The following is a 27124-nucleotide window of genomic DNA, read 5'->3' on the forward strand; positions in this document are numbered from 1 at the left end:
GATAAAACAGCATGATGAGCCAACTCTTCTGGTACATCCCCGTCCTACGCCAGAAATGCTCCAGCATCATGACTTAATATATATCCGAGTCGTGACTGATGAGTGACAGACACTATCTGCCCATACAGTAATTGATCACTCATTTCCTGAAATATGTAGTTCTGCTACGATTCGGATTTTACGCTTTAATTAACCCCCCCCCCCCCCCCCCCCCAAAAAAAAAAAAAGTAATTCTAAGGTCGACAAACAGCAGCTATTTTCAATATTCTTTATTGAATGAAGCAGCACAAAATTACAAATGTTTACAGAATACTTCAAATTGTACAAAATGTAGTTGTACCAAAGAAAACATCTACGTGATATTAAGCTAAACTAAAAGTTTATTGTGCAAATTACAACAAATAAGACATAGTGTTATTGACCTTGGTAATGCTATGGTTAAGAATTGCTGACCTCTTTAAAAGGAATTTAAAAAAAAAACAACCCTGATCAAACCTACTGATGTGTTTGACTGCATTTGTAGTAGTTTTTAATTTGTTAGAACTACGTGCACATTCTTCTCAAAGCACAATGTGTGAACCCTGGTGTCAAAAAAAAGAAGGAAATGGTCGGTTTTCTGCCGCATTTCAAGCCTCACAAAAAAAATAAAAAAATAAAGTTAAAAATAAAGAACGCAATTCTTATGAATGGCCTTTGATTAAAAGTTGTTTAGACACATGGCGTTATGATACACAGTAAATGTTACTGGAAGACTAATTTGTGTGTTTGTAGCACTGGTGAAATGTATGTATGTGAAATGCATGAACTGCTGCAAAAACAACGGTATGAACACCAACGGATCTCAAGGCTTGTGTCTGAAACAGAGTCTGTCATACACGTTCATGTATCTGCCTTTGTGCTTGTGGATTTATTTGTGTGTGTGTGTCTGAATGTGCATGTGTGTGTGTGTATGTGTGTGTGTGTGTGTGTGTGTGTTCAGGAGTGATTGTGGATTTTGATGTGCATGTGCAGGCTCTGTGGGCCCCTCCTGAGACTCAGTGCGTCCTACCTGAGGGGGGGTGGAGGTGGAGGTGGGGGTGGGGGGGGGGTAAAGACAGGAGGCCCCCACAGACAAAAAACTGTAGAGTGCACACACACACCACAGAGAAGTGCTTCTGGTGTTCATGGCAAGTTCAAACGAGTTAATACTGCTGGCGATGCAGTGCTAGTCTAGGCACAGAGTCTTCAGCCTCCTCCACTGCTGCTCCGCCGACCCCCCGGGGGGCTGGAGTGGGGGCGTGTCGGAGGGTGGCGGGGCTTCAGGGATCAGCTGGTGGCTGGTTCTTTCCTCTGGTGCTGCAGCATGCCCGTCACACTCACGATGTCCTCCTCAGGGACCTGGGACAGAAAAAGTATTAAAGGGATAGTTCAACATCCTGGCAAATTAGCCCGTTGCCATAATCCCTATAGTCCTAGCAGTAGGTTCGTTACCTTTAATTGTCGGTGCAAGCTATTTTTAGAACGGCGGAGCAGAGCCGCGAGCTGCTCAGAGCTACGCTACGGAGGCTAATGCATTGGATTTCTTGGTTTCCCTCATCAAACTCATCAAATACACAATCCAACAACTCCAAAACGCTCTGGTGGACAAGTTGAAAACTCTGTCTTGTAACGTTACATTATTATGTCATAGCGTGGTGAATGTGCAGGTCACAACTTGTCCACCAGAGCGTTTTGGAGTTGTTGGATTGTGTATTTGATGAGTTTGATGAGGGAAACTAAGAAATCCCATTAGCCTCCGTAGCATAGCTCTGAGCAGCTCACGGCTCTGCTCCGCCGTTCTAAAAATAGCTTGCACCGACAAATAAAGGTAACAAACCTACTGCTATGACTATAGGGATTATGGCAATGGGCCAATTTGCCATAATGTTGAACTATCCCTTTAAGTCTCAGCAGGATAAACAGTGGACCATCCATCTGTCCAATGTCACACATAACATTTCATTGATGCAACAACAACAACAACCCGTTCCTACATTCAGTAGTTTCCCTGAAGTTCGCTGCATGTCAGCAGGAATTTCCCTGACATATTTTTGAAAATGAAATGATTTAATCCACAAGAAACATGAGCTCGACTGATGTCACATACCCCTCCCGATGCCACACCTTTTGATCTGCTCTATTCTGGGAAGTCAGTCCTCAGCTCTGTTATTGTGACTCCTTGATCAGAATCTTCCCAAATATTTTTCATAATTTTCCTTTTATTCATCTTTACACAAATAAATCTGCACAGTTTCTTTTAGACATTTAAAACACGTCAAACACCTGAAACAAAACACGCCCAACAGGGTAAAATAGACTTTAAAGGGATGGTTCAACATTTTGGCAATTTTGCCATAATCCCTAGAGTTTTAGGAGTGGGTTTGTTACCTTTAATTTTCGGTGCAAGCTATTTTTAGAAGGGCGGAGCAGAGCCGTGAGCTGCTCAGAGCTACGCTACGGAGGCTCATGGGATTTCTTGGATTCCCTCATCAAACTCATCAAATCCACAATCCAACAACTCTAAAACGCTCTGGTGAAGTTGTGACGTGCACATTCACCACGCTATGAGATAATAACAGAACGATACGAGACCGAGTTGTTTTCAACTTGTCCACCAGAGCGTTTTGGAGTTGTTGGATTGTGTATTTGATGAGTTTGATGAGTGAAACCAAGAAACCCCATTAGCCTCTGTAGCGTAGCTCTGAGCAGCTCGCGGCTCTGCTATGCAGTTCTAAAAATAGCTTGCACGAACCTACCCCTAAAACTATAGGGATTATGGCAATGGGCCAGTTTGCCAAAATGTTGAACTTTCCCTTTAACCAATTTATTGCACAACTTAAAAAGGTGTTAATCAATACCGAAAGTACTGACAGAGTGGGCACCGTTTCTCCTGATGGTATCTACCAGGCATTTTTGATAAGAAGTGTTTCTCTGAAGTGCGTGAGAGAGGAAGTTGCCATGATGTCAAAGCTGGTTTACTTTTATGGAGTTCCTATTGTTGAGCTAAACGTGTGGTGGTTTTAATATTAATCCCACTCATCTTTATGAGGTTTTTAGGTGACCACTGTTTTCCATGACATCAACAAAGGGGAACCGATGTCAATGACTAAAGGATTCTTGTGTAAGGTATAGCTGCATATACTATAGCAACAAAAAAGTGAGTGACACTCATTTCCAGAATATTTGAACAGCGGCCTAAAAAAAGCTAAGAGGGTGATAATAGCTGAGTGCACAGGAAACAACCAGGGATTCAACGATGACAATGATAAACGACACCTGCAGTCATCCTCCTCCTCCTTTCTGTGACACAGAGGCTAACTATCTCAGACTGCAAGGTGTATAGAGTAAGGTACGAATATTTTGTGTTTTGATCAGAGGAAGCAGAAAGATAATGCTAAACTGCAGGTTTCATGCATTCAGTAATTGCAATCATAGTTTAGTTAACGTTTGACACAAATCCACGGATGTTAAAGGTCGGGGCGTTCAGAAAACACAGGCAGATGCTTTTATCTGAAGCGACATCTCATTTCAGCGATTTCTCATAGTTAACTTTGCAGACATACGCTGAAATCTGCATAGTTATCAGCAAATTTCCAACTCAAAGCAGAATTTCTATACATTTTGGGGGAATTTATTGAAAAGGAAAAACAGAAACACCATATTGACAGGAGTTTTCAGTCCTGCTGCTGCGACCTCACATCACCCTTGACCCTCTTTGAGTTGTTTCTACACCTTGACTGGAGTCTACATACCTGTGGTAATTCCACCTGACTGGACGTGTGTGTTCAGACACACACCTGTCTATACAAAGGTGTCAGAGCTGTAGGCCTGTCACAGTTATCACGTAATCGCCTGATTGCAATCATTTGAGTTGAACACAATTATTTTGCATAGTCATTAACATTTGTTTCCTTTCCATTCATCTGTCTAAAAACAGCAGGATGAAACAACAAACAGAGGTGTCATCATATTTCCGTCACTATTACCTTGTCATTTTCCACCGTTATCACGTTGCGCCCCCTTCTTCTTCTCCTATAGTTTAATGACACATAAGTGGAGCCGCAAACTGTTCATCTCAAGGAGCCTACTTTCAAATATTCAACGACCGCATTTCGATGAGAATTCAATCTACCATGGATTTAGTTGCAAATCCTAAAGGCAAACGGAAATGCAATTTTTGTTTATATGTTCCAATGGTTAAAGGGACAACGAGGAGTTTCTATTCGGTTATAAAAAGTCTCACGTTAATGTGGATGAATCTCCGCTACCCACACTTGTTAATGGGCCCATTTTCGATAAATATATCGTTCTGTCTCTATCGTTATTTTGTTATTATTAGTGGTGGCGGAGATGCTGGTCGAGCCGACCAGCGTTTTTTACTTTCGGTTTCGCAAGGAGTCATGAGAATAACGCAGCTGAATCGCCGTTTATGGTCGGAACTACAACGGTATGTGAACCTCTTTGAACATCTGACTTTAATTATTGATGAATGAAAACATGAGTCCGTCTTGCGCCGGTCAAAATAATTTTACGGTGCGCGCGGAGGCTCATAAATGTAGTGTGAAAACGCTTTGCTTTTCCAAAACTCCTCGTTGTCCCTTTAATGCCAATAAATGGCTCTTCTTCTTCTTCATACGGTGTATTGTGTATTATGTTTAGGCTTAGTGGCATAAAATGATCAGAAATTACATTTATATATTATTTGTATCGCAATTAATTGTAAAATGTCATGATTGTGACAGCTTACAATACATAATGGTGCATTTTATTCTTCAGAAGAAGAAATTCAGAATGAGAGGGGTGTGTCGTGTGTTTGAAAAAAGACTTTTATTAGTAGAATAATTGAATCTAATGTATATGTGTTACTGAATCTATATGTCTTGCTACAATGGTATATACTGTAGTGGCACATTACATTACAATGTGGGCCAGTTACTAAAATGTAACTACATAGTGAAATCACTTGCAATCTTCAAGTTTTCAGTCGTACTTTTGTCACTCTGATTCATGCAGTTTGAGGAAAAAACCCAATTTGTTTAGCATTTCAGACTGAAACATAAACAGATAAGACAAAAGTGACTGGACAGTAAAAGTACAACTAGGGCAGAAGCAAGGTGAGTCGAAGCCACACAAACCACAGACCAGGTGAACCCCACCTCATTTACTGATCATTCTGAAATAATTATAATCGGCTCCGGCTTTATCTGCTGGTACTGGGATGCTCGGTTTCAGTCGGTGACACTCTGTGATAAGTTTCTGGGTAACGGCAAACAAATGACCAAGATAAACTCTTCTGGGTAATTTCTGAGATAATGGAGGAGACATAGAGTTGCTGACTAAGCCGACACACTGACACAGATGCATGAGAGGGGGGGGTGTGGTGGAAAGCTTGTTCGTAAATGTGTAGCCTATACGCTACACTTTGACATGGTTATACCACATGTTAGGGTTTTATGGCTTAAAATGACACTCTACCAACCATATATGAATCATTTTGAGAGAAATACTCCTTTAGATGTCATTTAAACACCAATTTCAAGAGGTGTTGAATTGATCAATCTGCATCACAGCTTTTTAAATATAAGGTTAGGGTTGGTCCGATGCACAATGCCATCGTCTGAAAGCAACACCGACATCGTGTTGCTGTGTGTGTGTGAACTAGGGCTGCAGCTAACAATTATTTTCATTATCGATTAATCTGTTGATTATTTAAACAATTAATTGATTAGTTGTTTGGTCGATAAAATGTTAAAAAATGTTGAAAATGTCAATCAGTGTTTCCCAAACCACAAGATGACGTCCTCAAATGTCTTGTTTTGTCCACAAACCAAAGAGATACTCAGTTTATTGTCATAAAGGAACAAATAAACCAGAAAGATTCACATTTACGAAGCTGAAATCAGAGAATTTTGACTTTTTTTCTTAAAAAACTACTCAAACCGATTATTCCATTATTAAAATAGTTTAGTTTATTAATCGATTATTCTGCGATTAATTGATGTAATGTAATGTTCAGTAGTTAAAGGGATACGGCAACATTTTTTTTTTTACGTGTCTTGCCTCACTCCCGAGTCCATGACAAGCAGATAGACACCAACTGTGCGTGCAGTAATGAGGTGATGAGCCCGTATCGCCTGTAATTAGCTTAGCTCAAACGCTGGAAGTGTATAGGTAGTGTTAGCCTGCCTCCACCTAAAGTCATCAGAGACACTCTTCAGCAACTCTAAACGGGCCGATCTTCGTCTCAGAGCTGACAAAACTCTCCGGTAAGGCATCTTGAGCGGTCAAATGCCGGTAACGGGACAAGATCGGTCAAAACGGAGGGTTCAAGCAAAGACGGTTTATTTTGGTTCAAGCTAGCTACATCGAGGGTAGGTTAGCTTCCTATTTCAAAGTAAAAGCACTTCTGTATGTAAAGGGCAACGGGTGTTTTATTTTGTGAAAGTAACCGGACGTGTGTTGGTCACAACGGCTAACTTGAGTAGCTCCGAATTCGTCCGAACAAAATTGTAAACAGCTGGTATTTAGACAAATTAACGACACACTGCTGATCTAAACGGCTACTTTCTCACCTAAAAATGTTTGAAATGTTGATAGAGTGATATATTTACAGAGTTTAGAGCTAAAATTAAATCAGTTTCTGACTGCTGATTTCGGCTCGGGTAGGAGGCAGGCTAACACTACCTATACACTTCCAGTGTTTGAGCTAAGCTAATTACGGGCGATACGGCTCTATCTCCCTTGTTACTGCACGCACAGTTGAAAGGATGGTGTCTATCTGCTTGCCATGGACTCAGGAGTGAGGCAAGACACGGAAAAAAAATGTTGGCGTATCACTTTAACTAATAGTAAAGGGCAACACGTAGCATCCTCAACACACTTAAACTTTAGTGACTGCACTCTCTCACAGTGACACAGTCAGTCCACAGACAGAGACCATATTTGGTCATGATGACACAAACAGACACACACACCAGTAAAACACCCTCTAAATCTGTAGTCAGCTGCCTTAGCTAAAGCTGCTGAGTAAACCTCATTTCATCTTGATCTCATCTCCCATTAAAAGAACCACAGCCCAGCCTTATGACTTTAAATATCTGAGTGTACTGTCAATACACTTTTGAGTCACTGCTGAGTTCAACAGCCAGTGAAGTGAAGATGTCGGACTCACCAGAGCATGGTCAAAACTGAAGGTGCTTATGTAATAGGCAGAGATGTCGCTGTCAGCGAGAGGCTGAGATATCTGGGCGACGATCCCACATTCATCTGGAAAAAAAACAACACACAATAGCAAAGAAAAAGGAAATTAGTATCACAATCACTACAGTTATGGCCAAATGCACCCCTGCACTGTTATTCAGATAATGCTCCAATTTCTATCTGGAAAATCATTGCAACAATAAATGTTTTGGTACTCAGATGTGTTTTTCTTTGGTTTGCAATGAAACAACACAAATAAACGAGGAAAAAAGTAAAATCTGACATTATACACCCAGAACTCTAAAAATGGACTGGAGAAAATTATTGGATTTCAGGCATGTGGTGTTCCTTTAATTTGTATTTTAACTCACCTCTGACAATTAACAGACAATTAAAACAGGAATCACACCACCAACCAATAATTTTGTCCAGTTCTGCGTGTAAAATGTCAGATTTTTACTTTTTTCCTCTGTTGTTTTTTGTGTTGACACATTGCAAACCAAAGAAATACGCTTCTGAATAACAAACCATTTGTCCTTTTCAGGGAGAAATTGGGGCATTATCTGAAAAACGTGCAGGAAAGAAAGTCCCATTCACATAAATTGGCTTAAAAGTTCTGCCAAAATGAAAATAGTGCAGCATTATACAAATAAATAAATCAACATTGAAGAATTATCTAACAAATCAAAGCTGAATCAATTACGGCTGAAAATATGAAAATAAATATTCCTCCTATTACATCCACAGAGACACTAAACTAAACTGTGTGTAGAGCAGGTCACCATGGAGGTATTGAGATATAGAGAGAGGAAGTGACCTTACCAAAGCCCAGTGGTTGTCCCCCGATGCGCACCATCCTCCACAGCTCCCCGGAGGAGCTGGTGAAGAGGAGGTCAGCAGGAAACCTACAGCACAAAGATCAAGAGCTGAAGTCGAAGTCAGAGTGCAAAACCCCTTCACAAGACCACGGGACCACGGGAAATACCCTCTTCTACTATCTTCACATAACAAATATAAAGACACTGGCTCTTTAAGTGAAAAAGGCAACACATGAAAACTCCTCACTGTCTCTGAGCCTCCGTGTCCATCACCAGAGAGATGTAGCCGTCGATGAGGGAGAAGGAGAAGAACTTGATGCAGTCCAGGTCCTCGCTGGGGGACGACTGTGTGTCCTCTTTAGGACTGAGGAGGAAGAAGAGGAGGAGGAGGAAGAGGAGAGACATTCAGCTGGTCAGCAACATTCATTTAATTAAGACTGGGGCCATTTATATGACAATAACAGGCCTGAGACAGACAGAACAAATGGTTTTAATAAAAACATGATGCATTTTTTTCTTATTTTTAACCCTGTTAAAATGCAGAATAGCTTTTTCTACCGGATTTCTACCTCATTGAGCTTCTAAATTTCAATTTTCTGGATTAAATAAAATTTGAATAACCATTGTAGCAAAAATTAGAAAAAGCCAAATCTTTGTAATTCATTTTACTTTGAACATTGTTCCACTGTGACAAATGAGCACTGTCTCATATCTAAGCACTAAAAAACTAAATCACATCAGAGCAGATTAAACCGATTTAAATAGTTACTTGTAAAGGTTATTTATCATGATAAATGTTCAATGTCCAACCAGTGAGCTGACTCTTAATTTGCATCGTGTGCTGCCACCTTGTGTTTTTACACCGGTACTGCAGCAGCTGCAGCAGCGGCGTGAGACATGTCACCTGCTGGAGTAGAAGAGCACGTCGATGAGCGTGGTGGCGATGGACGGCAGAGTGTCAGGGTCCAGGGACATGACACAGAAGTGGTTCGGGGGGATCAGCACCGGGTGAACTGTGGGATGGATGGCTGGGGAGGAGAAAAAAAAAAAGGAGGAAGTGTTAGTTTATAAAAACATAACGAAAGCTAAAACTAAATGTTTCTTTAAATGTTCTATTGAATTAAACAAATCAAAAGAGACAGTGTCAGAACAAAAAGAGTTGCAGAACAAAAATATTTTTAAAGAAGTTGCAATTTTATACTCATAGCCTTGAACTACATTGGCAAGCTTCATAATTTAATTCATTCTTAAACTTCAGATTCATCAATAACCTGCCTCCTTCTCATTTAGGTTTTCTCAGCTTTATTTTAATCTGATAAAGTAAAAGTTTACTTTCTGAAAACAAGAAACTAATCTGTGTTGAGTGAAACGTTTCTGTTGTGTTGAGTTTTTCTTTGATCATCACCAGAGAGATTGTGAAGGGGCGGTCCCAATCGGTCCCATTTCTTTCTTCATGGTGATAAAAAGAAAAGCTTCCAGTAAAGGTCACTGTGATTCATTGTTTTGTGATATAACAATAACCATAAACTGTAACGTTTGTTCCAGACAAACACGGCTTTGTTCAGCACAACGGGCGTCGGGAAACAACAGGTTCCTCTCACTACAAACACACTTAGTTCACTTATCTCTTCACTCTGCAACACAGGGGCGATACGCCGAAGGAGCACAAGATATAAAAACTTCATAGTCCTTTGTGCACATCATATATTTGTAGTATTCAAAGATTTTGGAGACTTTAACATGTTTTCGGTAGAGTTTTAGACTTTGTAACTATAGTTTTTCTTTTTTTTCCAATGAGAGGACATCAGTTTGGTTTATCTATGCATCAGGATGAGGATGTACATGCACATGTGAGACAAAACACATCTTAAAACACGCTTTTAACAGTTTGAGACCCAAACACTTCAGCTTTTATGTTCTTATTGTTGTTTAATCGCCTTTATTTGGTGCGTTTTATATTTTACCTATTGGTCTTGATTTACTTGTTGATGTTGATTTCATTTATTTATTTACTTACTTATCTACATCTGTGTAAAGCACTTTAGTAAACCTGGTTGTTTTTAAATGTGCTCTATAAATAAAATGGATTGGATTGGATGGAAGGCCTTTTCACACAGATTATACAACTATGTCACCTTCATATAACCCTATGAGGAAGTCCTGCTGGGCACTTTTTTACCCTTACAGTATTTAATAAAACACAGTGGTGATGATGAGAGAAAACAGTGTTCACACAAGCTGGATCATTGAGGTGTATTGGTAGATTTCGAGGCTGAACCACTGCTGATGTCCACAGCTTGATTAAAGAAGCTGAGCTGCTGCTGTATGAACATATGAAGCTGCACAGCTGATGTGCAGTCAGTGTTATCAGATCGATTTAACCCTGTCAGCAGTTTCTAAATGATTAAAGGGATAGTTCACCCAAAATTCAAATGTCAATGGGCCTCACTTTTCTTCGTCCAAAAAGACACACCAAAAAACATCCAGATACCTCCATAGTGCTCGTCTGTAATGTCCGTCTTGTATTGAAGCCCCGACATGAGAAATTGTTCAGAAAAAAAATTAAATAAGTCTATATTTTAAGCTTGTTTGTAGCGGAAGCTCCCAGTGTTGCTCTGCCGGAATCTCGCGCGATTTGCGGAGCCGTGAACTGGGTGTCAATGTCGACGGCCCAGGAAGAGCAGTGCTGGGAGCTTCCGCTACAAACAAGCTTAAAGGGATAGTTCACCCAAAAATTGTCCTGAAAAAAATTAAATAAGTCTATATTTCAAGCTTGTTTTGTAGCCGAAGCTTCTCGAAGCTCCTCTTCCCAGTTTATCCAAATTTGACGAACCGGGAAGAGGAGCTTCAAGAAGCTTCCGCTACAAAACAAGCTTGAAATATAGACTTATTGAATTTTTTTCGGAACAGTTTCGCATTTCGGGGCTTCAATACAAGACGGACATTACATAGGAGCAGCATGGAGGTATTTGGATGTTTTTTGGTGTGTCTTTTTGTTACGAAGACAGTTGGTATCCATTTGCAACCGTTACATGGACATGCACTGCTACGCCGGAGCCCCTGTAACTCAGAGAAGGCACGGAGGACTCTGAAACTTCTCCCAGCCCTTAGTCGACATGAGGGTGAGTAGATAATGAGTTTGAAATTTGAATTTTGGGTGAACTATCCCTTTAAACTTGAGAATGGGACTCGGAGTTGTGGCTCTCACAACCTCAACACTCCTGATGCATAAATAAAAGGCAAAGGCAATGTGAAATGAAGGCCGCATCACGTATGCATTAAATAATGTAATGCTCTGAAGTCAGACTGAACACGACCTCACATAAGCTGCGTCTCAAATCCGAGCTCTGCAGAGCCACAGAAATGTTTTTTTTTTTCCGACCTAGTAACTTCCTTTGTGTTGTGATGATTGTCCCTCTGTAACACACTTTGCACACACAGAACCACCTGCAGGTGGTGCTAGAGGATCGAGACGGCGTCCTCGGAGCTGAGCCTGAACAGTGAGTGAACTCGTGTTAAAACAGGACTGTGACCTCTGACCTTCTTTGCCGTTCTTTTGGAGGCCGCTGGAAACATCCTGGCAGTGCACGGGGACCGACTCTCCTCCCACCTCCCTGTAGATGTTGAACTCCTCCTCCAGAGTGCTGACGACTACAGACAGGTCTTTCTCTCTCACCTACACAACACAGATGCTGTTAGAGACATTTCTACGTTATAAACAAAGTGATACATAATTTAGATTGTGGTATTTTCTTTGATTTGTATTTTAAGACAACAAGCAGTTCCGTAGTTTATTGCTTTAGTGCTTAATTAAGACCAATAACGACTGCAGTTTTCCTATTGGTTAAGACGTATAACGTGATGTATATGTTTGTTTTGGTTAATAAAGTGAAGCTACTGTATGGAGCCGAGAGATTACACAAGTTTTTGAACATGCTTGCACAGGATTATTGTTTTTGGCATCTTACTGCACACACACACACACACACACACACACACACACACACACACACACACACACTTCCATGTACGTGTTTCTTTTTTTCTGTATTTGCACTTCAACTTAGTCTTATTTTACTTATTTGTATATGTCATTATGTGTAACTGCCCTGTGTGCTTTTAATTGCCCCCGGGGACAAATTAAGTTGTGTTGAATTGAATTGAATTTCGAAGCTACATGCGCCGGCTCTACAGCTTTAGTAGGCATTTGCAGAAAATAGATGGAGCCACACTAACAGATGTGAAATATGTATAAATATGGAATTTTTTTTTCTTCCTTATTTTGATTGAAAATTGAAAATATATTTTTTGTTTAAATCAACTTTTTTTTTTTTGATTGAATAATGAAGACACAAATGCACCTGCATATACTGTATAAACACCCTGATCAATTGTTGCCCCTTTTTTGGCTTTTAGGTTGCCTTTAATATCTGGCCAGGGACAATCGGACGGAAACTAGCCTTGTTGGCTAACTCTGGCCCACTTACAGTTTTTCTTTTAACTCTGTTGATTAGTGGTGCACTGTCCCTATGAAATAAACCAATAAATGAAATCAACACAGGAGGTTTGTACGTGTATATATTTCTATACGTGCTGTCTCAGTCTAAGTGAACACTGGAGCTCGAGCAGCTTGTCCACCATTAATTTACTTGCTGACACAAACGTCCGTTGCTGTGTTATCTATTTCTGCCCACTTAACACTTTCACATGTAATACATCAACCAAATTTTTTTAGTTGCCCTCAGCTCCGTCTGGAATTAATTCCTCGACTGCGAAACTTGCAGAGTGGGCAAAAAGCACGGACAGCTTGGCTTCTTTTGTCTGACACAGCTCAGCAGGTGAAAGGCTTCTTCACAAGATAAGAGTGCATTTAGAGAGTTTGGAAATTTGCTCTGTAAATTATACAACAGGGAGGCTTTAAAGTGCCTCTTTCATTTCAACAGGAAACCTTGTGAGCGCTGATTAGACCGGAGTGGAACAGAGCGAAGCCGAAGCTAAAAAAGTAAAGAGGGAAGAAAAAAAAAGTGTATAAATCAGCCAGCAGGCCTCACCAGGATGAAGTCGGTCTGATAAGTGGAGAGCATGAAGACCGAGACGTGCTGCTGGGCCAGAGGGGCGATGACCGACTTGGCGATCTTGGTCACGCCGACAGCCTGTGAGCTGCTGGAGGCGTTGCCGTTGGAGACCACATTGAGCGGCAGCCAGATGGAGCTTTCTACCTGGAGGTGCTCTGAGGGCTGCAGCTCTGAGAGGAGGAGAAAGAAAGAAAGAAAGAAAGGAGAAGTTGGTCAGGGAGTCTGGAGGATTATGTAGAGTATGCAGCATGTATTTATGCTAATTAGGTATGCATCACATCAGCGACATGTGCGATGACACGGTTCAACGATACGATTTGCGATAAATAAGCAAATATTAAAGTGTGCATATTGATCTTTCCTGCCTCAGCCATCCTCTTTGCTCCTCCTGCTACTAAATGAACACAAATTAACTTGCAGGAGATGAGGGGAGCTGTTGGAGGGGGAGGGGGTCATCTGATTGGCTAAGGACCTGTCAACATGGGAACGGAGCTTTCCCATCATTTTCTTGTTCGTTTTCCATAAACACGGCATCTAATCGTTTTGTGAATGCAGTATCCAGTGAAGAGCATCGTGCCTGTTAATAGAATTTACTTTTGTGAACGTCTTGTGATGACTTTAGTGTGCATGTTTAGATTGCAATGATGAAAGCAAGATTAATCTGTCAGCTGTAATGATAATATATTGTTACGAATGACTAGCAGGGATTTGGTTTTTTGAAAGAGTATGTGCAGTAGGTCATATATATATATACTGTATATATATATATAGGTCATTTTCAAGGCCCACAACGTCTCATCCTTTCCACAAAGAGATCAGTTCCCCTGATAATGACTCAATCTGAAAAAATGCTGTGTTATGTCTTATATAGCTGTGAATTTGAAAGATAAGGAAAATTTCCCTGGCAGACAAGGCCTGATGAAACATGCCAGTGGGTTGCATTATGGGAAAAGCAGGATGAATCTGACTGATGATAGGGAGTAGAGACAGAAAAAAAAAGTCAGGATATCCATCTGTATAAGCTCTGACAGGCCGATCCTCCCAGGGTTTAATATACTTCCTAAAAAAAAAAGAGAGCGAGAGACCGATTGTGTGAAATAAAGGGTGCACCTGCCACAAACATAAATGAACAAATAAATATTCCCACAAGGAGGACTTTGTTTTGCAGGCACTATAAACTTCCCCAGTATGTTGAGTCCATTACTCAAACACAGGAGGACGGCGGCTGCGACGGCGGCGTGCAGCTCAACAAGAATGAATGAAAAAGGTCTTTGAAATCGGCGCTGCAGAGACTCCAGACAGCAGACAGGGCTCAACTCATTCATCATGCAACAGCAGTTTCATCTACACTGAACCAGAAATATTCATTCATATGTCGCCAAAATAAAAAAGCACGACAACATAACATACTATGTTAAACAGAGCCGAGCTGTAGGCTACCGATCTAAAAAACCAAACCACTGGAGATGTGACAGATGTTCTGTATGTAAACCATCCATGACAGGATTTCACACAGCTGACGTTTCTACAAGCAGAGTGATTTAGCACCTTCAGAATAAAAGCCCCCTGTTTAACGGAGCGCCCTGTCAAACTTTACATTGTTGTTGATGTATCTGTATATCCGTGGTGCACACTGCGAGGCGGCTTCCTGTTGTTTTCTGTTCAGTACAACGTACACACACACACACACACACACACACACACACACACACACACACACTTTGCCGAACCCACCCCACCCCCACCTCCTCCTCCTCCTCCTCTCTCCTCTTCCTTCACCGCGGAGACCTCAAACGCCCCCCCTGCTATTTATACCGCCTTGCTATACAAGTAAATATTATGCTCATGGGAGGTCGGCAGCACCTGCAGCCTCGCCGCAAGATGCTCCGTCGTAAAGTGTGACCTGATACCGGACGGGGCGTTAATGTGCTCAGGAGTGTGTGGGCTCCTGGTCTCCTGGGGGCTAGGAAAGGGCCAACAGGTCAAATTGGGGGGGGGAGGGGGGTGATGACTCCCCTCACTGTGACTTCCTGAGTGCTCCGAGCCAAACTGGAAGAGCAGGATGTTTCACTCCTCACGCTTCAGTGGCAGCTGCAATGTCGAGGCAGCTACCTGGGAAACAGGTGTCTATCCAGGAAATAAACAACACAAAACCTTTGATCTTTCTTTCTAATAACAAGTTAAACCAAAGATAAACGAAATAATACTGAAATACTGCGTTAGGGGGATAAACTTTGTTTTGCATGAGTGAGAACCACCTTCATTTGTCATTTCTTCTTAAGAGATTCATCTGTTCATCTTATAATATATTGATCATTAGAAGCTTTATTTCCTTTTTTATCCCCCCACCCTACTCCCTACTCCGACCCAGGATCATTACAACTACAGTAGAGACTAAATTTATGACTGGAACACAAGAGAGAGTTAACAGCTCTACTGGCAATAAAACCAAGATGAAATCATGGCTAGAATCAACCCAATCATGTGCCCATTAATCATGAATTCAAACACTGGGTGTAATCTTGTTGTCTTATCATTATGAGTGTATTGTCATTGTTCTGTTTAATCATGTGAAACTGCATTGCTGTAGTTGCAATGTTTTTTAATGTGGTGAAATCTGGTTGTTGTTGTCATTTGTTGTGTTTGTCGTAGCAGATATGTTCACTGTTTCCTGCCTCGGGACCACAGATGAAATTTAGCTCGAGCTCATTCTGGTTCGGCTGAGAGCCGTGCACAAATAAAATAAGCAAATATATAAAAAATAATAATAAAATAATGAACAATAATAAATTATAATCATCATTGTTCATTATTTTATTATTATTTTTTATTATAAAGTGCTCACTCTTCCCCCTTTATGCTGTGATTGAAAAAGAACCTGTAGATTGACAGCAACACAAAAAAGGGTTGTTTCTTCAACAGATCGAGCATTTTTGTTTTTTGGTTTGTGTTTCATTACCATTCAATAAACAAAAAAACATCACCAAACAGTGTCTATACCTCCTGGTGGTGAATACCCCACTTTCTTTTTTTTCTTTTTTATTTACTCCCCCTTCAAAAGGGCCACTGTTCTGGTTGGCATCATTTATCACAGGCAGCCCCTTGTGGCTTCGCTACACCAGCTTTCACCTCTTAAAATAGGCACTCAGTCAGAAGGAGAGCGAAGGGGACAGAGAGAGAGAGAGAGAAGCAGAGCACCCACGGGCGATATCTGCCTTTAACAGCTACATCTGTGTAAAAAAAAAAAGGGACAGAAAGACAGAAACGACTGGACGACGATGAGTGGATGGGACCAGAACATGTACACAGACAAAAAGTTTCTATTGTTCGCTCTGTCCCGACGGTGTGTTCTCGACACACACAGCTCTGATACAGGGCTGACCTGCCTGACATACATTTTCATAACTGCTAGAGCTCGCTAGAGTCATTATCTTTTTTGTTTTGGATCAGTACAACTATTATCCAACAAAAGTGTTTTCAAAATAAAAGGCAGATAGCAAAAGCCTAAAGCTAAGTCAAAATAGAAGTCAAGGAAAATTGGAAACAATGGCTCACTAAATATTTATCAATGAGTAACTGTTTTTAAAAAAAAAAAAAAAGTATTTATCACCAATGAAGCCCATTTCCTGAATACTCAAAGAAAGTTGTTGTCCCTAACCTTAACCCTGCACAAAAACAACTGTTGTTTTTGTTCTTGTGTGTCTGTAAATACGCACCCAAGTCCCTACAAATTGTTTAATTGGATTTTTTTTTTTTAGTGCATTAGTGCTGCTTGAACTTTATTTTCAAAAAGAAAAATGTTGTTGTTTCCATACAGCTGCACTTGACCTTTTGTTCATCAGAAGCAGCTTCACCAACCCTCCCACACTCTCTCTGTCTGCTTGATGATTTATACCAATGAGGAGGGTAACAGGTCTAACAAGCCTGCAGCCCTTTCTCCTTTACATTATCAGAGAGAGAGATATTTGAGTTGGCCTTCGGTGAAAACACTAAATACTGGAATTAAAGCACATCCGCATTCTGTGTAGGAGTTAAAAAACAACAAAAGTGTCAAACTCTGGTTTACTCTGGCTCTGCTTCATTTCAGCTTGCCTTTTTTTTTTTTTCTTGTACAGTTTTTTCCTACATTTTATGGTTGTCTACACCCATCCTACCGCACAAGGTCTGTGAGGGGAACAAGGAAGGAAGGAAGTAACATTCGAGTGGTAAAACAACAGAATGTTGTGGCCCCATTCAAAACTATTATGCTTGTGCTTCGGACCGTGTTTTTTTTTTGAGTTTGTGGCGTGTTCGTACAAAGTGGTGCTGTTGGACCCTGGAGGAGCTCCTCACAACCCATACATGTTGGAACAAACTGTGATGTATCATTGATGTAGCAGCTCCATCAGCCAAATCCTCTTCCCATCTCTACTGTACATGAAGACTCCAGAAAACAAAACAAAAGTACTGACTCTTTGAAAAAAAAAAACACTTTACCTTCTGTATTGTGCTTCAACACAGTTTGAAAACACCTCTTGTCCCCATTAATCCCTATAAAAAAGTGTTGGATCCTGCAGTTCACATGATGTAAATCTACACAGGCTTCTCTAAATCTTCTCTGTCTGGTAATCTGCATCTTCTTGTAATGAAGTCAGCAGACCCACGCTGAGATGACCCAGATGATAGCACTGAGGTTTCACCTTTAGATGTGACGAGTAAAGTAAAGCTATACTGTATGTGCAGTTATGCTATTTGCTACATACCCAACATTGTTCATTTATCTTTCTAGATGGAATTTCTTAAGGTTAAGGTTACTTTATTGGTCTCCACCAGGGAGAAATCTGGCTCGAAGACAGGGAACGAGTTGCAACACATAAGAAAAAAAAAAACATACAGTAAAAACAACACACAGTACAAACATACATCAGGTTACGGGACTGACAGACCAACACTGGATAATCCCACTCATACAGTACACCGATGTAGATATCCACTCGCACCAGCACTCAAATGCATACATACACTAACGGGGAGCCATACATATAGCCTACATTCATTTCGACAACACATAACCTTTCTCAGAGCTGTCTGTCTGTCCAATGGTGAAAAATGAAAAGTTAACTCTTGTTTTTCTCCGATTTCTACTTCATACTGAAGTTAACATGCCAACCTGGTTTGCCTGGTCTCATTCCTGTAGCTGAAGAAGTAGCACCGCTCATAGACTGTAATATAAACCTCTAGTAATGTCTGTGACCTCTTGATAAATGACGATCGACACCTCTGGCTCTCAGTAAGAAAACATGTTTGGTGGCAGAGAAAACTTGCATATGGTTTGGCCTTGGCTTATATTAAAGCACGTCTTTGCATGTCATTGTAATGCATATATGGCTGGTCTTCTAGCTTCTAGACCCTACACTATAAAGATTAGTAAAGAGAATTTATGTGGTGATTTATATTTCAGCATTATGTGCACCAATGGGACTAGAGTAGTCAGTGTGGAAGGACATAGGATGTGCCTGCTCAGTGGTATTTTACCTTTGAATCCCTCCTCATCAAGGACGACTGTGTAGTTCTCCGGTGTCTCCGTCAGACTGAAAAACTTGCATCTGAAACAGAAGAGGAGGAACAGATGAGCAGAGTCAGACCGCTGGGAGCTGAGGAAACAAAAACAAAAAGGAGCTTTTTCGGATCTTCGTAATAACACTTAACAAGCGTAAAGTAAATGGAGCTCAACTGCTGCACTCAAGGAAAAGACGGAGCATCACTGTTTTAACTGTGATGATTCAGATGTCCTATGAAAATCCGGTCCATTTCTGGCTGCAGAGCTTCAGACGTCTCCATTTTACAGGCTTATTCACCTGTACACAATCTCTGAGAGTGACTTTTGCAGGCCTCCTCCACCTTGTTCTAAAAAAAGAAGCTCCTTGGGTTAAATATTTGAAAAGACACAGCGGTTCTGCAGACTGATACGACCCATTGGGGTTAAACATTTACTAAGAAAGGCAAATATAGATGGGATGGTATACATTTGCTGTTGTTGTTTTTTTTAAAGATTTTAGGAACTTCTCAGAAAACAGCATCGTGAAATTTCTTGATACAATTACGATACTTTTCTCCCTCAGGTTTGGTATTTGTCTCTTCTTTGGGCTTGGGGCCAAAAGCATTTGCTTTCAAAGGGTGTTGCTGGGTCTGTCCACACTGTTCAGCAGCTCCTTTCAATGTTGTCTTTGTGTAATGGTGAAAAAAAAGCTGGGGGGTGGCATAAGGGGGCGAGGGGGGAAAATGCAAGAAGTTGGTTGAGGAAAGAAATGGGCAGAGAAACACATACTTTCTTGGATTACTTCTGTTTTTGGAGCTTATATCACATCAAGTTCCTGTGTGTACTTGTACTACATCTGAAGAGGAGTCTTTTTTTGAAACAGCAGAAAAATGAGATGGGGATAGAAAATGTTTGGGGAGATGTAGGCAGAGAGAACTGGATACTATGTAAGTTCAGAAACACATGTCCCTATGGCATCTTGTTCAACTTTGACATTGATGGCGACTTTAAGGACAATCTTCACTCATCTTTGCAACCTTTTCAGTCCTTTTAAGGCTGCGTATTCACATCGCCCTGTCTCTCTTTACACATATGGGCACCTATGGTTGTGATTCTTGTCATTGTTTTTTCAGAAGTCAGTCATTTCATGCACCCACTGTTCTTGAAGTCACAGACAACATGAGGTGACCGCACCATGTCCAGGACTTTAATGGACATAAAATAAAGTCCTCCAGAATTTAATCTTGAATATAAAAGACGAATAAATGCTTGAGAGAATAGGTGGTTCTGTGATAAGACTCAGACATCGATGTGCGTGTACAAATAGGAAAGTGAACTGCAACTTTGGAAACATTCAATGAATTCTTTTACATTTGTTGCAAACAGGAATTAAAGCTAAAGACGAACTGCTTTTTGGGAACATGGAAGAAAATTAAGTGGTTTAAACAGAATCACTTTCAGATTATGATGCTTTTTAATGTGATTCTTCAACAATGGTGCCAATTTAGGCTCTGATTCACACCTGACAAACTTGTTCTTCACAGCAGTGGCTCAGGTTCATCATGGTTATTTCAGATTTTGACAGCTGTTCTCTATAAAACAGGTCACACAAGCAAACCTAAAAACCTAACCTAAACCTAACCTAAAAAGCTGAAAATGATCAAACAACACTATGAGATATTTCTGTGGTGGGGAACATTGAGATCTTTGTCATTTTACAGAAAACCTTCAAATGACTTCTGGAACCAAAAGCTCATCCCACTCTATAAACTGTAAGGGTGTCATTATGCTCCTTCCTGTTTGAGGCCAACTTTGTAATTTAGGCAGATGAGGTTAGTGTTACACACACATCAAGCTAATTGTAGCTTCAATACCAAATGTCTTCAGACTTTTCATTGGCTTATGGGTTATCGTTTGTCACAATCGGACAGAAAATACAAAACATCACCAGTGATATGGCTCCGACCAACCAAAGCAAAACCTTTGCCCTTTAAAAAAAAAAAAAAAAAAAATCTTAGTAAGCATTTTAACTTTTGCTTTAAAAAAAAGCTGCCACGAGCTCAATTTTGGGACTCTTTGTTTTCATTGAATCCCTAGAAAGGAAGTGCTACATATTCCTGTTTTCTCAAAACGTCTCATCGGAGATCCACCTTCCCCTTCCTCTGCTTATCAGTCAGCTGAGGCTATTACAGTAGAAGCCCGAGTGAGACCGCGAAACTCCTGACTCAGCAAAAACTAATCCCCCTCGCATGAGATGGGACAATCACGCCACAGAGAGACAAAGAGAGGGAACACTGTAATACTAACTACCAGCTGTGCTCGCAAGCTCAGCCAGCCCATTGTGTTATAATACCCCACTCATTTCCTGTTTGACCCTTCACCTTCCCCCAGCTCCCAGTTTCCTGCAGGTAGCGTATGCCAAGCATCCATCCCTTCGAAAGTGGAGCTTTTTATGACTTGTACTGTTCTTTTTTTTTTTTTTTTAAAGAGAACACACTGAAGGCTCTTATATACTGTATATTGACATATGTGACACCTGCGAGGCAGCCAAACCACGGCAACGTAATGGTTGTAACGCTGCGAGGCATCTATTTGTGCTTGTTTGGTTTCCTGTTCTCACAGTACAGATAACACACACACACACACAGCGGGTTTCATTGCAGAGTGAGTGCTGATAAGCAGACTACAAAATTCATTTGGCTTTTATGTTGGCTATTAAATCCTCATTGTCACTCGTCCCTCGCTCTAAGGAAGACATGTACCTACAATCAGCCCAACCCATGGGCTCCTTAATGAGAACAAGAGCAACAGGAAATCTCATAGCCTACACCTTGTTGCACAAATGAAAAAACTTTTTCCACCCAAAACACAAAATCTGATCAACTAGACTAGAGTAAGATTTTGTGATGTATCGAATTGCAGAATAATGCATGTAGGTCCAGGAACCCACTCACACATGCACTCATGTATTTATTTATCTATTTCTTCACTATGTTCATGTAATTTTTAATTTGATTCATTGTGAGATGGCAAAACTGTTGACACAAAAGTTGTGTTTCTTTTGTATAGATTTTATTGTGGCTTTGTACTTCTGCCTGTCATTGTGCAGTAGTGCTGTTGGGTTTGTGTAAATTTCCAGCACTATGCTGCAACACTACAGGGCCACAGACTACTGTAACTTTTTTTTTTTTTTAGGAGTGGCCCCTAACTTAAAATTTTAGGAGCGCAAGCAGAAAATTTAGGGGCCCACACAGTAAATCCGACTTTCAAAGCAAATATTTACATTTCCTTTTCATTCACGATCCTCACAAACATTGGCCCGCTGCCACCTGTAATGACAGATTCCAGATTGCAGATCCTTTGATCCGCCCTGCCCACATTTTACCAAAGAAATACCAAATTTACTGGTTGCACATGCGCAAGTAGATGAAAAATTGACATGCATCATCTCAAATTTTAGGGGCAAAGTGCCCCCATTTAGGGTCAGTTTGGATCCCTGCACTATTTGCCCATTTCAGGACAATAAATATTTACTTGACTTGACTGATATCTGTCTACAACAGAGCCCTCTGCTCTCATCAATACACCCCTGTCTCTACAGGTAAAACCAGAGACAAAGGACACACGCAGCCCAGAGGAAACAGTATCAGGATGGGTTAAGCTCTTCAAACGTGAGAACTTGTTGCCTTCATATTTGCATCTTTTTGGACTGTTGGTTGATTTAGAGACATGTCCAACCCCCGCCCATATCAATGATTGAAAACATTTGTGCAGTCGGCATGTGTGATCACCGGTGTAACGAGTTATTAAGAAAACAAGCTCCTTCTATTGAAGTATGAAGTAAACACGAAGAGGAGGAGACAGAAAATAACCAGAGGAAAGCAACAGGTAGCCAGGGATCGGGCCAAGAGAGGAAGATGAAAACCAAGCATGCGAGAGTCTGGACTTTGATCCTGCAGCGGCACAAAACAACCAGCGGACAGCGGTGGTGAGGGAGCGAGGGCCGGCGGTGGCGGTGGTGGTGGTGGGGCGTCTGCAACTGATGCTCCAGCTGAGGAAACATGATAAGAGCGCAGCAAACCGATGTTGTTGAAGTGTTGTGTGAGCCTTGAGCTATCTCAGCCCCGTCGTCGAGTGGACCTTCACAGCTTCCTACCAGCTGATCTCCACCGTTCTCATGGACTCCACTTTTTTTAGAACAATTGGGAGGCCTTCTTTTTTTTTTTTGGTCTTGAAATCCTTGCTTGTTATTACAAAGTGTGGGGTGGACGGGGAGAGAGATGGTGGTGGTGGTGGTGGGGGTAAGTCTTGTGTATATAAGGGGGAGTGAGAGCCCCAACCTTGACAGATCAGTGAAGCAGACAAGTGGAAAACTCCCCACTGGGTTTCTGGCTCGGCTCGGGCATTGTTCCAGCCCCATGCTCTCGTTAGTGAGCCGCCAAAGAGCAGAAGAAAGGAGGACTGTGTCGAGGCCTGTGGGGCTGCATCGTCCATCCACCGTGCAGCTCAACTCATATCGGGCTGATACTTAATTATTACCACACCCATGGACTCCAAACAGCAACTAAAGACAGTCAGTAAGAGTACAAACTAACTGCTTGTTTGCTCATTGCCCCTGTTTTTTTTGGTTTTGTTTTTTTGGCCAGTTGTGGAATGACTCATTCACATCGTATCAGATCTCATCAGAGACTCTAATAGTAAATAGCTGATTCAGAAGTCCATGCACTTTGTTTGCAAGAGTGCAGAGCATGCACACAAACCCCCACAGGCAACCTCTAGCATATAACCCAACTAAACAAATACTTCGCCTGCATGATCTAAACTTTAAGTGACAACGAGGAGTTTCGGAAAGCAAAGTGTTTTTTTCACACTACATTTCCCATGAGCCTCTGTGCGCACGGTGAAATTCTTGGACCTGCGCAAGACGGACGAAAGCGAAAACATTTGCCAAGAACGTTTTCATTGATCAAGAACGAAAGTCGGAGGTTCGAAGACGATCAGTTACCGTCGTAGTTCCGACCATAAACGATGCCAACTAGTGATCCAGTCGACCAGTGACACTAAGTAATAATATCAAAATAACTATAAAGACAAAACGATATATTTATTGAAAATGGACCCATTAACAAATGTGGGTAACGTATTCATCCACATTAATATGAGACTCTTTTATAACCAAAAGCAAACTTCTTGGGGCCTCTTTAATATTACAACTTCAAATAAAATAAAAAAAGTTTTCTAATATTTTGACACTGCTGCACGAAGTTTGAACAATGACCAACACAGCTGAGCTGACCTTGACAGATGAACAGTGTAGCTGTCAGTAGGCCTGCTGTGCCTCATCAGCTTCTTATAGGTTCTTATTCCAGGGCAAAGGTGGAGATGATCCTCAAACTACTTTCATCTTTTAATGCTTCAGCCTTGTTTGATGATGTTGGAGGAAGATTTAATGTAGTTTTAATTTAGGACAACTCTGACTTCCTAGAAGCGATTACCTCCTCCTTTTGCATGGGGAGTTGCTCTCTAATGAATGGCGGGGGCCTGAAAGAGGGAGCGACCGAGGCAATCAGGCTTGTTTTTTATTTTCTGCTCCACGATTGTTTTTGAGTTGCCGTGAACTCCCGTCTTCTCCACCACCACTCCCCGTTCCAGCCGTGCCTACAGTTTGACCAAAGAAAACAAACAACCACGAAAAAAAAAAAAAAGAAAGAAAACTCCTGCCTCACAAAAATAACAGGAAAAACAAAAGCAAGACACATCCACACACCACAGTGCGATGACATAACTCAAAAGCATTCAAAACAACAAACTGTAAAACAGAAGCCTGCTAATCCAAGGAAGGGCAGCCTGCACTACTTTGTGTTACTTTGCCAGTTTAAATTGAAATGAAGTCATGCTTTTAAAATAAAATAAAAAACAGAGTAACACTCTGGATACAGTTCTTGATAATTTTCATCAGAGCTTTCATTATGAAGCTCTTTGCCTTTGCTTTAGTTAAACTGATGCATCACATACAGTGTGTCAGTGTATTATTATTCACAATGACTAACAATTTACTCGATAAGAGCTTCAGGTGGTGCCAGCCATCATGGCACAGTGTGTCTACTAGTCTGGACATGTCAAGGCCCCATTGTGTTGGCCAACTCTATGAAACCAATAAACGCTGATGCAGGCGGCAAGGCACGGAGAGAAGTGAAGTGTTTGATACTAGATTCAAATCCGATGACAATATATTTACAAGACGTGTTTCCCAGGATCATGATCCTCTCATGCAGGCACGCACTAGTCCTGACTGGTAACTGGTTATTAAAGGGCTGCTCTGTTCCCACACAGGATGATTATGGTAAGTAAATCCTTGAGGACAGTGTGATAACCGGACTTCAGACATCACACAGCACAAATGCGATTAGAGGAGGTGAAACCTTCCCTGACGTTTGAATACTACATCACCCTCGTTGTGACTCGGCAGCCGAGCCACTGGCCCGGCCCCGGCCCGTATCACTGGCAACTTGGGAGAGGACAGATGTTTAGCTCTTTTTCTAGCCATGCATATGTGGGGCAGCCAGAGCAATAAACCATTGCATAACAATGAGAGGATATCCAGGGATTAACTTTAAAAAATAAAAAAAAAACTGGCACTGATGCCAACATGAGATCCGCTGGACAACTTGCAAACTGGATGTTGGTTTTGGGTGGAGGAGGTCAAGGATCAAGTCTGTGATGGAGAAACAGGATCCCCCCCACCAGAACAAAGTGAAGAGAGGCTGCATGTTTGTTTTTTCTTGGCCCTGTGCTCAGTAGAGACATCATGCATGCAAAGGAGCGCAAAATAAATGCAAATAAACACATGAATACTGTGTAGATAATCAAAATACTGTGGGTCTTTTGTCTATGCAAATATCAGCTGGCTATCTCTACTGGAAGAATATATAAGAATATTTCATACACAGGCTAAAATGCATTTAAATCTACTCTCCCCTCCTACCAATTCCCTAAAGTTGCATGCATTGCACTAGCTGTATCATTCATGAAGGCATGCACATGCACACACAGGCAGACAGACAGACAGACAAATAATAATGTGCTCGGGCCAGGCACCCAATGAATGAAGAGGCGCTGTGGGTTATCTCATATATCCGTGTTGGATTACGAGGCTGATTCACAGCGATGATGATGATGAGGAGGAGGATGACACACAAAAACTCAGATCGGGTCTTCTTCTCTTACCGTGTCCTGTTCCGGAGGAATATCAGTTTGATCAGGGGGTGTGTGAAATGCACCAGCCCATTCTTGGATATGCTGGTGACCCGTAGCCTGTGGTCCAGTATGTGCAAGTCCATATTCTTCAGCTTCTGCTTGTTCTTCTCGGTTGCGAGCGCTGCAGCCTTCCTGTTGTGTGTTAAATGTGTGTGTGTGCATGCGGTGTGCAGGCGGAGATAACGCCTTCCTACAACAAGCCGAGCGATATCATTCAAATGTTAAACACGGAGCGAGGCCCGGATGAGGAGCATTAACCCGACGAATAACAACCACCACCAGCAGCTCGTCCCGCTGAGCTCGTCTCTCTCTCAGCCTGAAGACGAAAAACAGCCGAGGCAACCCGACTCCAGCTCCAGCCCATAGACCGCTCCACTACTGTATATTCAAATACAAGGGAGGGGAGGGGGGAGGGACAGCCCCACGACACGACACGCCCCCTCCTCTTAAAGCCACAGGTTTATGATGCTGAGTGAGTCTGACTGAGGTGATGAATGCCCAACCAACACATGCACACACACAGTCAGGGGGTGTTGTGTTAATGGACAACAAGCAGACATCCGAGTGCTTCCGAGATTATCCTTCAAAATAAAAGTAGCGCAATAAGCACGTGGCTGTGGTTTTTTTTTTTTTTATTCAGGGCTCCAGACCCCTAAAATTTGATTTGAGACTGCATGTGCAAGTACATTTTTTATTTACTTGCAATCATGTGCAACCAGTGGCATGCAAAAGTTTGGGCGCCCCTGGTCAACATTTCTGTTAATGTGAACAGTTAAAGGGATATTTTGGCAAATTCGCCTATTCCCATAATCCCTAAAGTCATACTAAATTCATCACCTTTAATTATCAGTGAATGTTGTTTTGAGATCCGCTGGGAAAAGACACGAGATGCTCAGCGAACACAATGGAGGTGAACGGTACAGGTCCTCTGACCCTCAAAACTCTATGCACCGACAATTAAAGGTAACAAACCTACTGCTAAAACTATAGAGATTATGGCAATGGGTCAATTTGCCAAAATGTTGAACTATCCCTTTAAGACATAAATTAATGAGTGTGGTAAATAAACAGACCATACCTCAGCTCCATCCAACACTGAGTTCTCAGGCCTTCTCATCCAGTGCTCTTATGGGTCGGTGGGGGCAAATCCCTGCAGACTGGTTTTCCACAATCCAGGGGGGAAGGCCTGCTGCTAAAGCAGAAGATTGCAAGAGATGGATGTGAAATGAGGTATTACA

The 27124-nt window shown here is 41.5% G+C and overlaps 1 protein-coding gene across 2 annotated transcripts; it reads right to left on the minus strand.

Annotated features, from left to right (window-relative positions):
- Window positions 1–395: 395 nt before the first annotated feature.
- castor1 (cytosolic arginine sensor for mTORC1 subunit 1) lies at window positions 396–27083 on the minus strand. Of its 2 annotated transcripts, none has more exons than XM_083979176.1 (9): window positions 26965–27083; window positions 18626–18696; window positions 13088–13281; window positions 11577–11712; window positions 8941–9064; window positions 8284–8400; window positions 8041–8123; window positions 7190–7284; window positions 396–1377 (listed from the first exon to the last, which is right to left on the minus strand). In XM_083979176.1, exons 1-9 carry the CDS (start codon window positions 26973–26975, stop codon window positions 1306–1308), a joined length of 903 nt encoding a protein of 300 aa, XP_083835302.1. In that variant the 5' UTR covers window positions 26976–27083; the 3' UTR covers window positions 396–1305. The 2 variants fall into 2 exon arrangements, with proteins under 2 accessions (XP_083835302.1, XP_083835301.1); XM_083979175.1 differs by lacking the exon at window positions 26965–27083 and adding an exon at window positions 25857–26228.
- Window positions 27084–27124: the final 41 nt, after the last annotated feature.

This window comes from Trachurus trachurus (assembly GCF_905171665.1).
Source record: "Trachurus trachurus genome assembly, chromosome: 9".
NCBI classification, from domain to species: domain Eukaryota; kingdom Metazoa; phylum Chordata; class Actinopteri; order Carangiformes; family Carangidae; genus Trachurus; species Trachurus trachurus.